The sequence below is a fragment of the Mixophyes fleayi genome, chromosome 7 (assembly GCF_038048845.1).
Source record: "Mixophyes fleayi isolate aMixFle1 chromosome 7, aMixFle1.hap1, whole genome shotgun sequence".
In the NCBI taxonomy this organism is placed as follows: Eukaryota; Metazoa; Chordata; class Amphibia; order Anura; family Limnodynastidae; genus Mixophyes; species Mixophyes fleayi.
Genome location: NC_134408.1, coordinates 38615063 through 38632569, shown reverse-complemented (window position 1 = coordinate 38632569; position 17507 = coordinate 38615063). Strand labels below are relative to the sequence as shown.

The window sequence follows — 17507 nt, the reverse complement described above, 5'->3', positions numbered from 1 at the left end:
AAAAACCCACAAATTCTGACAAACTCCAAGCATTGATTAGGCAAGAATGGGCGGCCATCAGTCAGTATGTGGCTCAGAAGCTGATTGACAGCATGCCAGGGCGAAGTACAGAGGTCTTCAAAAAGAAGGGTCAACACTGCAAATATTGACTGTTTGTTTAAACTTAATGTAATTGACAATAAAAGCCTTTGACACTTATGAATGCTTTTACTTCAGTATACCATAGCAACATCTGACAGAAAGGTCTAAAAACACTGAAGCAGCAAACTTTGTGAAAACCAATACTTGTGTCATTTTCAAAACTTTTGCCCATAAGTGTATATAAAAAATATAGAATTTATAAGAATTGTAATGCTCTATCTTCAAGAAATGATAAGTGGTAGGTGTGTCCGCCTCACACACACAAGTAGCATCGCAGGGGTTATTTAGGGGAGCATGGCATGACCACAATGTGACACCTGCCAACATGATGCAGTTATACCCTCTTTTCGGGTGGTGGGTGTCTGTGTCCTGATTCCCAAACCTGGAATGTTGGAATATATGAATTTGACCCAGTATCACTTATATTAAAAAATAGAATTTGACTGAATTATATTGTTCTTTCTACAAGAATGGCAAGTCAGCTTTCCCCATATTAAGATTCACCAATTCCATACCTCACAACATTTAAAATGGGCAATTAGGAGCCCTCCAGTTTGGTATAAACATGTACATATAGACACCTCAAAAGACTTGCTAACAAAAATGAAAATAAAACCTACTTTACTAATTACATATATAACTAAGCACTTATACTAACAATCGTCATATAGCTAAGGAACTATAATTTGATATTCAAAGGCAAAATAGGCTGTCCAGGGATGTGTAGTGGGAGGGTTTAGTTGCTGAGTTGTGGTAGACATCACATAATACCTGTCATGAAAGGTTCTACCCCCTGTGACAAACTCTGGTCAATCCGGTCAGGTAACCTCTGAAATGTTTCCATAGCTAAAAATATAAGACTATTAAAAGGAAATGTCAGATGAACCAAGCTCCTTGTGATGTACAGCTGGACCAAGGGCGTAACTATGGGCCTGATTCATTAAGGATCTTAACTTGAGAAACTACTTATTTCAGTCTCCTGGACAAAACCATGTTACAATGCAAGGGGTGCAAATTAGAATTTTGTTTTGCACATAAGTTAAATACTGACTGTTTTTTCATGTAGCACACAAATACTTGATAGCTTATTTGTACACTGAAATTTAAAGTTGATATTTGTGTGCTACATGAAAAAACAGTCAGTATTTAACTTATGTGCAAAACAAAATCCTAGTTTGCACCCCTTGCATTGTAACATGGTTTTGTCCAGGAGACTGAAATAAGTAGTTTCTCAAGTTAAGATCTTTAATGAATCAGGCCCTATAGCCCGTAACTCCCTGCGATTGCTATGGGGTCCAGCTGTTCAAGGGGCCCGTCCCAGAGGTAATATGTGCCGTATACTTAATATGGTTTCAAAATAAGTTTATCAAGGCTGTTATTTGATTTGGGAAATACTGAGGATAAAATGTCAGTAAGCCTAATTCAGACAAATGTGCCAGATTGCTGCTAATGCAATTAGTATTCTGTCCTATTGGATACTGATTACCTTAGAGTACCCCTCTACAATTTGGCTATGGGGTTCAGATGATACTAGTTAGGCTCTTGAGATGGACATTTTGAAACTGAATTACAAAATACATTCTTTAGTGTATGCAATACAATGTCAGCAGCCAGTAAGACAGTTCAGAATGCTAAGGTCATCTCTGACACAGTGATAGAAATATTTATCACGTGAAGCTGCACTATGCCGGCTTCTATAATTAGCATGCTTATAATAAAACATTAATGCAGAAATCTTTGTCACTCTTATTATTTCTGACTTTATTAAGGGTGTGTGCTATTACAGGGCATGAAACTGTGCAGTGCCAAGTAAACAGGGGAGGAGGGCTGATCGCTTTAAGGAGTTCCCCTCTCTAGTCTGAAGGCTGGTCTTGTGTTAGATCAGCACTAGGGCGGGGTGTGTGTAGGAAATGCAGCTTTCTCTGGTGTGTTAATGAGTATGGAGGAGATCTGATAGCAGCAATAAGAGGTAAGAGGAGGTCTGTTCATACTATAGCAACATGTTCCCTCCTTGTCAATGTCTGCTGTTTGTAAACACGCTGGTAGGATGAATGCTGTACATTGAGGACGGCCTTACTCTGCACTGAGGCTGACTGGTTTGTATACAGGGAAAGTCTAGCTCAGCTTGTCCTGTGCAGCCAAACATATGCTCAAAGTTTTTCTTTAATGAATGTATATAACAGATATTACCTATAAATATCTTTCCTTTCTTTAAAATCTATAGGAAGATACAGTGTTACAGATAAAAACCTTTAATCAAATTGTGATTATTTCCCAGTTTATCCCAAGTCACTCAATTGCAGTTTACTAAAGAGATCATTGCATTAACCAAAATCTATTAGCATTTGTGATTACCTATAAACATGCACCACCATTATAAAGTTATTAGGCAACTACTAATCTCACTTTGCTGTTAATCCAATTGTTGTCCTCTTTAATGAAATGTTCTAAAACAAGGGTCAGTATAACTGCTACAGACTTAAAATGGAGAAATGTGTTAAATTAAATTATTGTAAATTATAATTCCACAGGGGGACAGCAGGTTAGTTGTAGCAGTAGCCTCATAAAGTCTAAGGGGTATATTTACTAAACTGCGGGTTTGAAAAAGTGGAGATGTTGCCTGTAGCAACCAATCAGATTATAACTCTCATTTTGTAGAATGTACTAAATAGATGACCGCTAGAATCTGATTGGTTGCTATAGGCAACATATTCAGTTTTTCAAACCCGCAATCTAGTAAATATACCGCTAAGTTTAAGGAACTGCGTTATATGGGCTTATTTATCTTCTACGAAAAAAGGTGTTGTTAGTGGACACATTATATTATACCTCAAGGAGTCACTGTCGGCAATAACAGTGCTATCGCCAGCTGTAGACCCTTCCGGCATTAAGAATCACAGAGTCACGCCTGCAGAAGCCTATTTAACAAGGATTGCAAATGTACAATTACCGCTGAAAATTAATGAAATGCCTTAATCTTAGAGTAACACTTTTTTTTTTCCAATGGCAAGTAATTTTTCTCTTTTTTTTTTTTTTCTTGAATATTTTAATCTATTTTTTTACTCATGAATTCTTTATTTTTCAATTTGTGTAACTTATTGATCCAGTTTTGTTTCTCTGTATTCAAAATGTTTTAAAAAGAAATGTCATTTGAACTGCTACTCACTTCAAAACACTGCCTGAGTGAAAAAAGGATTATTACCCTGAATCTGAGACCAGGATTGCTTATTCACATTTAGATGAAATTATTATGATTTATTTATATAACGCCACCATATTACACAGTGTTGCACAGAGAATATTTGTCAGTCTCATCAGTCCCTGCCCCGTGGGAGCTTACAGTTTAAATACTCTAATGCAGACCTACACTATGGCAGGCCTGGCAGACATGTAGATTTTCTTTTGAAACTACAAGGCCTGGCATGCTTTGCCAGTAGATAGCCTGCCAATAGCTGTCAGGGCATGCTGGGACTTGTAGTTTCAAAACACCTGGAATGCCACTGGTTGGCCAGGCCTGCACCAGGGTCCATTTGATTAAGCAGTCACTTAACCTACCAGTGTTTTTGAAGTGTGGGAAGAAACCAGAGCAACCGCAGGTAACTTGGAAACATGGGGAGAACATGCAAACTCCAAACAGAAAGGGCCCTGTTGGGGAATCAAACTCATGACCCCAGCGCTGTTGGTCAGTAATGCTAACCACAGTGCTGTCCATTTATTCTTTAAAGAAACCATCACGGTTACTTGTTGAATTGTTACTGACCTGAACCTTCCTTCTTGCTGAGCCCTCCAGGTCAAGCCTTCAGGTCCAGGAACTTAGACATATCTGTGGGCAGTGCTTTTTTTGTAAGAAAAAAGGTGCCGGAACTCGCCTCTTTCTGTCCCCTCGTTTTTCTGTAGCCCTCTCTTCCTGCCCCCCTCGTTTTTCTGTACCCCCCCCTTTCTGCTCCCCCCTCGTTTTTCTGTACCCCCCCTTTCTGCTCCCCCCTCGTTTTTCTGTACCCCCCTTTCTGCTCCCCCCTCGTTTTTCTGTAGCCCTCCCTTTCTGCTCCCCCCTCGTTTTTCTGTAGCCCTCCCTTTCTGCTCCCCCCTCGTTTTTCTGTAGCCCTCCCTTTCTGCTCCCCCCTCGTTTTTCTGTAGCCCTCCCTTTCTGCTCCCCCCTCGTTTTTCTGTAGCCCTCCCTTTCTGCTCCCCCCTCATTTTTCTGTAGCCCTCCCTTTCTGCTCCCCCCTCGTTTTTCTGTAGCCCTCCCTTTCTGCTCCCCCCTCGTTTTTCTGTAGCCCTCTTTTTCTGCTCCCCCCTCGTTTTTCTGTAGCCCTCTTTTTCTGCTCCCCCCTCGTTTTTCTGTAGCCCTCTCTTTCTGCGCCCCCTCCCCCGCTTTCTGTAGTCTGTACTTACCTTTTACGCTTCTTTTTTCGCTTCTCTGCTTGATCGCGGCTCCTCTCACTGACTGGGTCGTGACGTCACGACACTGCCGGAGCCGGAAGCAGGACACACACTAAGATGCAGTGCTGCACTGTAGCAGCACCGCAGAGAAAATAAAAGGTTAATTGAAAATCCATGGAAAAAAGGTGCCAGAATGCTGTCCTGAGCGTTCTATGTCAAAAAAAGCCCTGTGTGTGGGTGTCCAGATACCAAAATGTTTAACAGGATCTACCCACTAAAACAGTGGTAGCAAAGAACCTTGGGGGCAAGTAATTATGCAGTGATTCTCCAATATCTTTAGTTATAAACAGCGAAAACATTTTATAAGAATGTTACCATTTCTATAGAATGACTTGCATCTTGGGTTTAGTGGTGGCTTAATGCATTTTTATGAGCCATGTTAATTAACAATTATGTAAACAAAGCCCTAATCTCTCCTTTAATATTTACAAAATATATAATATTAATGTTCTGTTTATTGTCTCGGCTGCAGCACAAGGAAAATGCAGCAGTGGGTAAACTAGATATTGTTTTATTATTATTCCCAGCACTCTGTAAGCAGAGTACAGTTCTTACTGTCCTAATGTGAATTCTCCCCAGGGCAATTTTATATTCACAGCAGGCTGGTAAAAGTTATGTCCCAGTATAAGTCTTGGGAGGTTTAGCTGGTTGCTTTTCCATTTCATAGTGCTGAATATATTTTGTTATAGATGTCCTTTAATTATAAAAGGAACAACATTGCAATATATATAATATATATACACTGTGTGTCTATAATATATATATTAGTTAAGCAGAACGCTTAGAAGTGTATATTAGGTAACTATGACATGCATATAGAATTTTGCCGAAACATTGGGAAAAAATCCCCCTGAATTTGCCTCTTATTCTTTTTCTTACACAAACTGATCATTTGGTATGGGCAGCACGGTGGCTAAGTGGTTAGCACTTCTGCCTTACAGCACTGGGGTCATGAGTTTAATTCCCGACCATGGCCTTATCTGTGAGGAGTTTGTATGTTCTCCCCCTGTTTGCTTGGGTTTCCTCCCACAAAAACATACTGGTAGGTTAATTGGCTGCTAACAAATTGACCCTAGTGTGTGTGTGTGTGTGTGTGTTAGGGAATTTACACTGTAAGCAGGGACTGATGTGAGTGAGTTATCTGTACAGGGCTGCGGAATTAGTGGCGCTATATAAATAAATGGTGATGATGGTACTTTAACCAGTATTAAAAGTATAATGACATATATATTTATATCTATTTTCGATTTTTTTTTTTTTTAAGGAATGGTTTACCTTTGTGGATACTTTTATTTTTATAGTTACTTGTGATTTTTGCAAATAGAACTCCCTGCCCAACTTGCAGGCTCCGGTAGTGTTTTTAACAATACTTATATCTGTAAACAATGAATGTCTCTCTCTCACTCTGCAAGCCAGGCTTATTACATGTATACATAACCATGTACTTCCACATCATTGGCCACCATCATACCGTAGAATTCAAATCGGCTGATGTCGGCCAATAAAACGTCCGTAGGGACATCTGCAGGCCACCCCTCCCCAATGAAAAGAAAAGGTCTTTTATTTAACAGGTTCAAGTACTTTTAGATACACTTTACTAGAAAAAGTCTACTGTAACATACATTGTTGTTGCATACCAGTTTTCTGCTCCAAATTGGTGGCTTACTAATGTGAGTGCAGACTAACCTAGAAAGAAAGCAGTGTGCAGCAAGCAACTTCTGAATGATTTTCTCTTTAAAAAGAGCCAACATTTAAGAAAAGTCGGGATAGTACTGCATCCTGTATTACGTATGTAAATATTATTTGGGGTTAATTCAGTTTATAAATCTTTGATATCTACCATGTTTGCCTACATACTGTATTTTGGATATTGCTATTCATGTTGGAAACATAGTAATTTGGCAATCATTTGACCTTAAATTTCTTTTTGACTTACTGGTGTAAGAACTGTGCTACAAATGAGATATTTACTTTAGAAATCAAATGGAGATGTAACAGTTTATATACTGGTAGTTTATGGCAGTGTCAGGTTGTCACGGATGGATTCATACGTAATGACCCCTATCAACATGGCTGCTCATAGTGCTAGAGATAACTTTGTTCTGTACCTTGCCTGTTACATCTTACTCGGTGGTCAAAGTGGAAATGTAGAAGTGGCAGTATGGAAAATATAAGTGAATGGAATTTGATAGTTTTACTCATACTTGCCAACTCTCCCGCAATGTCCGGGAGACTCCCGCATTTCACGTGAGTCTCACGGACTCCTGGGAGAGTGTGGCAATCTCCTGCATGTGCCCACTTCCTAGTGAAGTGGGAAGAATTGGGTCCAAAACGCAGAGATTCACCGGGAATTGCAGCGTTTGGCCATGGTGTAAAAACGACGTATTTGCATCATTGCATCACGGGGGCGGGTCCAAAATGACGCGAATTTTGGAGCCCCGTCCCCCATCACGCCCACCTCCCCCAGCAGGCTCCCGGAAGCCAACTTTAGAAAGTTGGCAAGTATGGTTTACTATGATGGCAGTAGAAGTGGCCGTATGGCATACCACCGTATTCCAGCCTACTCCGACCATTACTGATTAATTTCCTAGTATTTTTGCATTTATCATTCTTGAATAGTTTTTGTTTTGCCTTTGTATGTTCTATACTTTTGCTTATTGAACCTATATAATTTATCTGCTATGCTGTATTTTCCCACTGTACAGAATTTTGCAGCACCTTGTAAATAAATGATATTAAAATGTAGCCTTTTGTAAATGCTTTGGGACTTGAAGAAACAATGTTATATATTTCTCTTGCAAAACCTATTACTGTACGTTATAATTACGTTAAAGAACAAGTATAACTGTCCAGTTTTATTATTCTGGAGTGGATGAAAGGATTGAAGTTTATAAATGGTCTCTACTTTAGCCAAGTAATATTGTATCTTTGCACTTTCTTGTTTTACTATGTAACCATATACAAAATGATGCCAATTATTTATTGACTGAAGCTAAAGAACTGCATTGTATGCATTAAGAGAATTATTTTTTAATTTGAACAGTTTTGTTATATCCCAAAATTGATTGTTATACATCACTGGACAAAATAGTTTCTGCTGTCACTATCCTTATTGACGTGCACAAATAGAATCTTGGAATAGTATTTTTGCAAATCCTTGTTTTTATTATTGCCACATTATTTCCTGTTTGTGGTTTCTGAATGCAATCCTCAGTACTTGTTCTTAAGCTGGGTACACACTACAGAAAATTCATGTAATTATCATGCAGATCACACGATAAATGACAGTTTGTCATGTGATCTGCGTTTACATATGGAAGTCTTCTACTTTTAATATTATTTATACGACACACAGATAACAACATTTCTAAATTGCGCAATGAGCTCAACAAGCTGTATATACTTACACCATCATGTTTTATTGCACCAAAGCACATCATATATAAACTTCCTAAAAATCCTAATCGATGATGGAACAATGTCGGGCATATGTGAAAGTGTGTACACCCTCACAACCAGCAGTGTAGGCAGATTCCTATAAAGTCTGCAGAGTCACGATCTTTTCGGCAGACAGTTATGAGAGATGAAGAGCACAGATCTGAAGGTAAATCGTGTAGGTGTGTACACATCTGTATGTTCATCGGGACTTTGCAGTAATTTTCTGTAGTGTGTACCCAGCTTTATTCTTTGGGGCATATTCAATTGTCCGGATTCCCCGCCGTGTTAAAACTACTACCGTTATTACGGTAATAGTTAGCTGGATTTCAGCTCGCAGCTCAGGGAGCGGTTTTTACGCGCACTATTACCATAATAACTGTAATAGTGCGCCGAGCGCGTTATTTTCTGCATTTCCGCCGACAATTGAATATGCCCCCTTGTGTTTCAAAACGTAAAGATTTAGGGACTTCACCAAGGGAATGAAACGGCTGAGCAGCCTATTAGGGCTAAAACAAAAAGTTGAAATAAGGTGATGACCCTAAAATGGCTGTAGATTGGTACTTGAAGAAAAGTCTTCACTCTTTCCATTGCTGATCAGACTGGAAATGTCCATAATCCCACAAAACTAGGCACATATTGATTTATCAAGGGGGCAGTAAACATCTGATGTGTGCATGCACAAATAAATGCGCTAGGTGCACAATGGTTCATAGTATAATGAAGGACGTTTAATAGACTTTGCAGAGCAATACAAACTGCTTCTCTCCTTCATTCCTCTTTTGGCTGTTTTTTATTTTAGCACTTCTTCCTCTATGCACAATACACCCAGCATCACTCATCGTGTTATTAGTTTGTACAAGAGCGTAAAGCCATATACTGCCAGTGCAGTTCTGCCAATGTAATAAAAACCATTCAGTAGTAACACCTATATAATCTATATCTATATTTTTATTTTTTCCAGGCATCTGTAATTCCTTGCACTCCCTGTGTTCTCCTATGGCAACAGTAAATGAAAAATACAGATTTATAAATCCAGGTAACTATTATTATTATTATTTATTATTATTATTATTATTATTAATTTTTATTTATAGGGCGCCACTAGGTGTCCGTAGCGCCGTACAGGGACAAACGAAATTACAATACGAGGTGAGACAGCACAGTACAGTAAACAATAATCACAGTAACTCGGTGAGCTCAAAGCACAGCTAGAGGGGCGGAGGAGGGGAAAGGGGTAGGTCCGCCAACGACGGAGTCCAAGAGGGAAGGCACGGATGACAGGGAGACCCCCAAGGGGAGAGGAGGGAGCGAGAGGGGACGCGGGAAAGAGGGTCCTCAAGGAGGAGGGCTAAGTAGCTGGAGAGCAGAGTTAACAGTGGTGAAGACAGGAGGTGAGAATACCCTGCTCAACGGAGCGTACAATCTAACTAATCATTTCTGAGGGGAAAGTGCAAGCATGATATTGTTTTTATGTACTGCTGTATCAGATAACATTTATTTTTACAGGTGACCCTTAAATACAAAAGAGTATTTGAATCCTGAATAATAGTTCTGTAGCAATTGTAAATTTTGGTGGGTGATGCTTCTGTAGCAGACAGTGAGGGACATACTTTCCCACTCTCCTTGAATGTCTTGGAGACTCCGGAATTCTGGGTACTTCCCATCGACTCTCAGAAGAACAGGCCACTTCCTAGCAAAGTGGTCATCACTGGGACCTCCATATGTAGCCATATCAGTTTGACCTGCAGTAGATCCCATTAGGACTCAATATATGCAAGGGGTTTTGTTGTTCTTTAGAAATGGTGGGAGCTATATTGCTGTATAATACATGTTGGCCATTTGTGGCTTAGATGAAAGAAATATTGTTTTTTTTCTTTTGCTTTCTAGACCCTGCAACCATTTAACACTGTTAGTTGTACACTGGCAACAGGAAATAAGTATGACCCATTCGGAAGGTCTGTGTAAAGAGAAAATGCAGGAATTACAGAAACAGGTGAACTCGCTCATGCAGTCCATCAATAACAACTCTAAGGTTAGTCCTTTTAGCTATGTGCTCTAACTAAGCTGTGTATTAAAATATTGACTACTGATTTTTTTTTTGTTTTAATTCACACAACAACAATTCAGAGAAGCAGCTATGTTGAAAAAAAGCTTATTTTCAACCTTAAAAGGAAACTTCACACATTTTTCTTAAGTGTATAGCTTCAAAATTTCGGTAAGATTTGCACAATATTGTCATAAAATTATTTCATACCTTTGAAGTGGAAAATATGTTTATTTTTAAGTTGTTCCAAATTGACAAGATACTAGTCTGGTCTCTAAAATATTCATGTTCTTTTAATATTGGCTACACACAACTTGGCAGACAGCTGTGGTTACTGTTTCACTTATTTTGTTACAACAATGTTGATGTGCTCTCCAAAACCGTTAACTCCTAATTCTACCACGAAGCTGATAAATGTTTTTCAATAACAACATTGTTTACAAATCACCTTATTATCATTTGGGAATAGTATTTGTGACAGGATTAGATCACTCTGCCACCATCCTCGCTGTTTGACGTGGTTTTAACGACTCATCTTGGGTTCCTCTTGCCATCGGTAACCTACCGTCACTGACCACTTCAACTGTGTTACTTGGCCTCCAGACACTCACCAACTGTAAGTGCCAACTGCGCACCAGTTGTAGTAGAGAAGTAGCTGCCACCATCAGGTTCCTTCACCTGGAACGTCTTACTTCTGGATGGTATTTTTTTGTTTTTTTTTAATGAGTTGTTATTGGGTTTTAATAGCACAAACAGGTTATAAATGCAGAGTCAACAAAATTGAATGATCAGCTATTGGCAATAACAGAATGACATCATGGCACCAGGCCACGATATGCTTAGAAACCTAGAAAAGGGATATGCCAAACCATACATACAGCTGCTCATAACATATAACACGCAGGCAAAGGGAAAGAAGGAAAAGGTAACCACATTGGGAAGGGAAAGGGGGGGGGGGGGGGGGGTGGGAACTAAGCAAAAATCCTCGCTCAAGACCACAGTTTAGTGCTCCGCTAACCCAACAATTTGTATATCTGCAATACATAAGACAAACCCATATGGCCCTCCTTACCAAGCCAATATTCAGATGCTAAATAGGATCCAATCCAATCAATTAGTCCCATCTGAGATCGGGGATTCTGGAGAGTCTAAAAGGTCTAACCATGGACCCCAAATGGCATAATACATTTCGGAAAGAATCTGTGGCTGAAAGGTGCATCTCATCCATGATCCTATAACGTTCCAATCTTTTAGACCAGTCTTGAATACTCGAAGGCGTAGTTGATCTCCATTTCACTGGAATTACTGCCTTAGCAGCCGAGATTATAGATTTTAAAAGAGATTTTTTTAAAGCGTGAGAGAGAGGCATATCCACTTTATTTAATAGCCAGAACACCGGAGTGTTGGGTGTGCTTTGACTTAGCAACTTCCGTGTGATGCACACCACCCGGGACCAGAACGTTTGCAACATGGGGCAGTCCCACCAGATATGCAAAAGAGAACCAGATCTTCTGGATGTTATTTATACCTGCTGCAGTACCTCTTTGCTGGTCACTGTTGCTGGTTCCTCCTGGCGCCTTGCTTAGGATCAGGAATGCAGGGTAGTAGGCAGAGTATTGACTCAGATTGCTGGGTTCAACACAGGACCGCCGGGGCACAGATTAGAGTGTAAGCTTTTATCTGTAGGTTAGAGGAATCGGGGTAGTAGGTGTTGTTTATGATCTTCTAGAAAGAGTGGTGATTATTGCTCATATATTATATATTAAACGGACTGTTACACCATGTGGTAGTGATGATACACCCAGGAGTACAAGATAGTACACCCATTACCTGGAGCTCTTCTGCCCTTTTTTATATATAATTACCATATATACTCGAGTATAAGTCGACCCGAATATAAGCCGAGGCACCTAATTTTACCACAAAAAACTGGGAAAAATTATTGACTGGAGTATAAGCCTAGGGTGGGAAATGCAGCAGCTACTGGTAAATTTCAAAGTACATGCGACAAAAACAATCACAGTAATAGCAATAATGATAGGCGGATAGAGCAGTATAGTGTCACTGCCGATGGGCAGAACATCAATAGTCTGTGTGTAGGCAGACAGTAAGCTGTAATGTCTTCATACACAAAGCAGTCATTGGTGGATGTCAGAAGGAAATATGATTATGGATGTTGCTCTTGTTGTCCTATGTATGTGTACAGCAATATTGTGCAATTACCTTGGTAATGGTAGTTAATGCGCTTTAACTGCCATAATCGAGGATGCTGCAGCTCCCAGATCTGATTTCCGTGTCCTTATGCGCACCTCTCTCCGCTGTTGGCGGATGTTTAGGGCATCTATGGATGTGCTCGGGACCACTGTGTGGCTGCTGTAAATCCCAATGATGTAGCGGTATTCCCCTGTGTAAGCGCTGTGCGCTCTGTGTCTGGCTCTGTTGCGGGATGTACTGGTGATAAAACCCGCGCATGCGCAGTAACCGGTGCTGGGAGTCCTGGAGCATCACTCGAGTATAAGCCGAGGGGGGGGCTTTTTCAGCACAAAAAATATGCTGAAAAACTCGACTTATACTCGAGTATATACAGTATTTGATAAACTGGTGTAAAAAATAAAAGTACAACTTTACAAGTGCATTGACAAAGTTTCAAGTACATGAATTCATTGAACATTAACACAGACAACCAGTCATGGATTATACATCAGATTGTTTCTTGTCTGGCCTCTTTGTGCAGTTCACATATATAGTACTTCTAGGAGGCAATGCATACTTATAAGCCCCTCCGGCGCCTCTGTACAGATGCTGTAGGCCAGGCCTGTCCAACCTGCGGCCCTCCAGATGTTGTGAAACTACAAGCCCCAGCATGCTTTGCCAGTAATCAACCTGTTGATAGCTGGAAGGGCATGCTGGGACTTGTAGTTTCACAACATCTGGAGGGCCGCAGGTTGGACAGGCCTGTTGTAGGCATTAACCCTTGGGGCACTTCATGATTTAATATTTGAAACACAAAAGTTATTTTTATATTGGATAGTGACTAAATCACCTGTATTGCTACTAGATGGCAAATATTGTTTGTTAAAATTATGTCTCTTAGATTTGGAACTTGCTGTTGTTACATGACCATTTGTTGAACAATTTTTTTTGTAGCTAAAAGGCTGGAACTGATGTACAATAAAAAGTTACTTATAAAATCTGATGAGAACAATGTGTACATTCAACAAGTTATCATTTGCTAAATGCCTCTTCTATACTTCTAGTTATATGGAAGATGGATTTATAACCCATATATTCACCTTACTTTTATGTCGCTAATCATTTTGATCAAAAGAATATATGTTCTGACTTGAGTAAGATGACAATAGCACCAAATTAAATAATAGATTAAGCTGCTCTTCTCTACTTTCAAGGCCATGAAAAAGTTTCAGGCGCTCCCATCTCTTGTAAGTAATATATCTAGGCACAGAAAACATTCATAGAGCATTGTCATTGTTGTGTTGAAGCACATAAAAAATAGCATTTAATATAACATTGTATTCAGTTACCACACTAATGCAGATATACCCATATGTACCTACTTGTATATGTGTACATATATTTTTTTTCATAAAATATATATTAGTGAACTTCTGGGTATAACCACAATGGAACCAAACTTGTTTCAAGTTGCTTTCACGTGGTATCCATGATAATCAGTGATTTCACAAACTCTGATGTGATGAGCTTTCAATCTGAAGAGAGTGAAGATGAATTACTGCTTGTGTCTCTCCAAACAGAAAAATTGTGCAGTGGCGAAGATATAAAACATCACTTATTCAAACACCACAGTATGTTATTATGACCATCCCTTGTGCATGGGATATTTAAATAAGAGTCAACTTATCATATATATATAAAACAATTATTCAACTAAAAAACATGCAGCACAAAAGTAAATGATGTACATACTCTACGAGAGTTGTTGTACTTCTACCAAATGTGAGTTTTTAAATAAGCGAAACAGAGCCATATAAAGATGTTGAGTCACAGGTATAAAAGTTCTTCAGTCATTAAACTCCTTTCCCATATACTGGAGGGTCTTCTCCCAAATCTACCAACGCGTTTCACCATTTTTTCTTTCTTTAACAAGTATCAAGACTGCGCTTTGTTGCTCAGGGTTTCAGAAACTAAATCACCCTACACAGGACAGGGAATAAGGAGATTGCAGATTGAGCCAGAGGCTACCCCGTGCACAGGTTGAGCATCAAACTGTAAGTGCTCATGTTGTGTTGGATGAATCTGTTCAAGGACTATTAAGAAAATGTCTGAACATTTTTGTGTCGGTGATACAGCATTCTGCTTATTACAGATCACAACAGACTGTATCCGTATATATGTTCTGGGAACAGCACTAAAAACAATTATTCCACTATATTCCCAATACAAAAGTTAGGCAGGACTGATATTGGAAACTCAACATATTTTTGTGATTTGTTTGAATCCTATTGCAAAGTGAGCAAATTGAAGAAAAGGGATGACCTAAATAATATATATATTTTTTTATTTTTTTTTAACTCAAAAGGTTTTTATTAAATTTTTTTTTTTTTTAGAAAAGCTTATTACAAACATAGCAGTGGTTGCAGAGTACATACAGCAGATCAGTTATATTGAACAATCCACACTGCTTAAACAATCAAACAAGTAAATAAAAATGAGAAAAAACATTGGTACAGACAACAACACATCTTATGACCCAGTATACATAAGCCAAAGACGGCAAAGTGAACAGACAAGAAAAACAGACGGATAAAGGGGAGGAGGGGGGGACAAGACAAGACAAGAGACTATCCGGTTATAGAAAGTGTACCAGTGGGTCTAGCCCAAGTACCCAACTTAACTCAAAAACCATTCCACAGTACTCACGGATCAAAGATTGAACTGTGATTCGTAAAGTACTCATACCATATAAACCACTTAACAAGCGGGGAGGAAGCCCCTGTAGACAGATTAAAACCTATGGTTTCTATTTTGTAGCTATGTTGGATCTTGTTAATTATTTTAATAATATTTTTTAAGGTACAGAACTATGTACGGTGTCTAGTTTAGGCATGTATATGATTCTTGTGAAAAAGAGGTAAATCATTAAATGTTGGATTTTTGTATACTTAATATTGCAAGAGTGTGCGTTCTATAAAACCACCAATACACACAAAAGAATACTGGGCAAAGAGAGACACAATAAACATGCAGTCAATAATCAGAGTCCTCTAATGTCTTATCTATCATCTGAGAAGTAGCTAGTGTAGTTCCTTAATCTGGAGTGTTATCACTGTTTAGAAGTATGCGTTACAGTTCAATTATAGTGGTCTTAAGCCTGTGACCACTCAGGTGAGGGCTTGTGTGTGTTGGATGACAGGAGATGATGACTTTGCTGGTCACGATACCTAACTTTTTTAATTAAGTCCAATCCATGGTCTGGCTCTTGACAACGTGTGTGTTCCCTTTGTGAAATGGAAGGGATTATGTAGGGCTCTTATGAAGAACCTTCTTTTTCTGAGCATATTTGGAGCAAGGTTGTGTACATAGTAGAAGTCGGAGAACAAGGCAGATGATCGTCTGCTGATTTAGGTCTGGGGACACTGAGCACAATGTATTATTAGATGTTTCTCTTGAGCCTGTAAAAGTAGCTGGATGAACAATCCCTTCAGTTAGGGAATTAGGTCAGTAGCCTTGATAGTCTCTGGGACATTTTTGATCCCTAGGTTATTATGCCTAGAACTGTTTTCTAGGTCTTCGCTAGTGTTTGGGGGCATCTTGATATCTGTTCTAAGGCTATTCATCTCTTGGTGCAGCATGTCCCTGGAACTAGAGCTTGTCAGTCTTCCGTTCTAGCTCATTTAAATTAAGTACCAAATTGAGATTATTTCAGCCTTGAGCTCTTTCACAATGACCGTGATATTTCCGTTTGAAAAGTTGTTTGTTTACCTAAGAGACTGAATCTCTATCATCCTCTTCATGCATTGCAGATCCAGGTTGTGCATGTGTTGGGGAGGGTGCTTAATTCCTCTATTTGAAGGACACTGCATCTCCGGTAGCAGCTTTGTGACTTCTTTGGGACATTATAACGGACAAAAGACTGTCTAGGCTGAGCTGACCCTGACTTAGTTGGCCATATCAAAAACACTAAATGCCATATTGTTGTGTTCAAAAACCCTCCTCCATGTGTTTATGGATTACTCCACCCAACTAAGAGCTTGATAATGGTTAAACAAATGTTAGGCTGCCACACAGCCAGACTAAGTAGTGCCTATCAGCTTTTCATGGTTTAAATTGCTTCTTACAGTACATGAGAAGGTGGTACTGAAATTGAATGAGTGCTCCAGGAGGGGCTCTTTTCACATCTATGTGCCACAGGAGATACTAGCGTTAGAGGCACAGATGGGAGTGGTGGCAGTGGATAATCCCGGTGAAGCTGAAGGGGTGTTAGCTATACAGAGGCCAGCAGACAAAGCCCTGGGTTCTGTGGAATAAATACAGGCAATGTGTCTGATCACTGAGAGGTGTCTGGTACTTTAAAAGGGTTCAGGTGTGTACACCCGATTTTATAGACCAAGATGGATCTGAGACAGTGTGAAGGATCAGAAGATTACTTACAGGTCTGTGACTACATGCTGGAATGCTTGTCTAGTTTCCCCGCTGGCTAAGCTGGGCTCCGGTAAGGCTTCACTGACTAAGAGCCGTGGCAGTGCCGGGCTGCAAGAGATGAGGTACGACCCATATACTGGAAGTTTCCTCCAATCTGCTGCAGGTATCTCTAGTGTAGTTCTGGACTTAGCATAGCAGAGACAATTACCCATACTGGGTGGGAGAACTAGCAGTGGATTTGGGGGGAAACCTCCTTATTGTGCTGGGGGCTGACAGACTGGTCTCACTGGGCTAGAGGAAATTCAAGGGCCTGAGGATGTCTGATTTTGCAGTGAGAGTGAAGGCAGCAATCTGTAAGTCCAGGTAGCCTGCTGTAATGGTCAAAATCACCAGCCCAAAAGACTGTGTCCTTCTAGAGACTTGCTGGCACTCTGTAGCTCAAGGAAATGTGAGAAATACATTTGATGATATTGGATATACCTTGCAAACTTGCAGAGCTTGTCGGCCGTGCGTCTTTCTCCTACCCTGGCTAAGCCCTTACTTTTCATTTTATATCCATTTTCACACCCTTAAAGAAAACCTAACCTTTTAAATAAAACCTTTCTGGCATTGGCAATTTTTTTTTTAACTGCTCCCCCTGCCTTCTTCTCTGACCATACTTTTTATTCACTTCCCTGCTGCTGGGGTATATCACAGACTACAATCATTGTTTTTCAAAGAAAATGGTGATGACAAAGAGCAGGCAATTTAGTCGGGAATAAAGATTCAACTATTTGTAGCTCTAAGGCTCAGAAATCCTGGCACTTTAGAAGTGCAGAAT

General features: G+C 39.7%; 1 protein-coding gene across 3 annotated transcripts in view; it reads left to right on the top strand.

Moving 5' to 3' along the window:
• The first annotated feature begins 1976 nt into the window (after positions 1-1976).
• The window catches only part of LDAF1 (lipid droplet assembly factor 1), a 72488-nt gene continuing 56957 nt past the window's right edge, over positions 1977-17507 (top strand). Inside the window, exons 1-3 of one of the 3 annotated variants that reach the window (XM_075179715.1) lie at positions 1977-2110; positions 8984-9058; positions 9910-10054. In XM_075179715.1, the coding sequence (XP_075035816.1) occupies positions 9962-10054 (93 nt within the window). In that variant the 5' untranslated portion in view covers positions 1977-2110; positions 8984-9058; positions 9910-9961. Of the gene's footprint in view, positions 2111-2178; positions 2238-8983; positions 9059-9909; positions 10055-17507 lie in introns of those variants that run through there. The other 2 variants (XM_075179713.1, XM_075179714.1) reach the window with 2 other exon arrangements.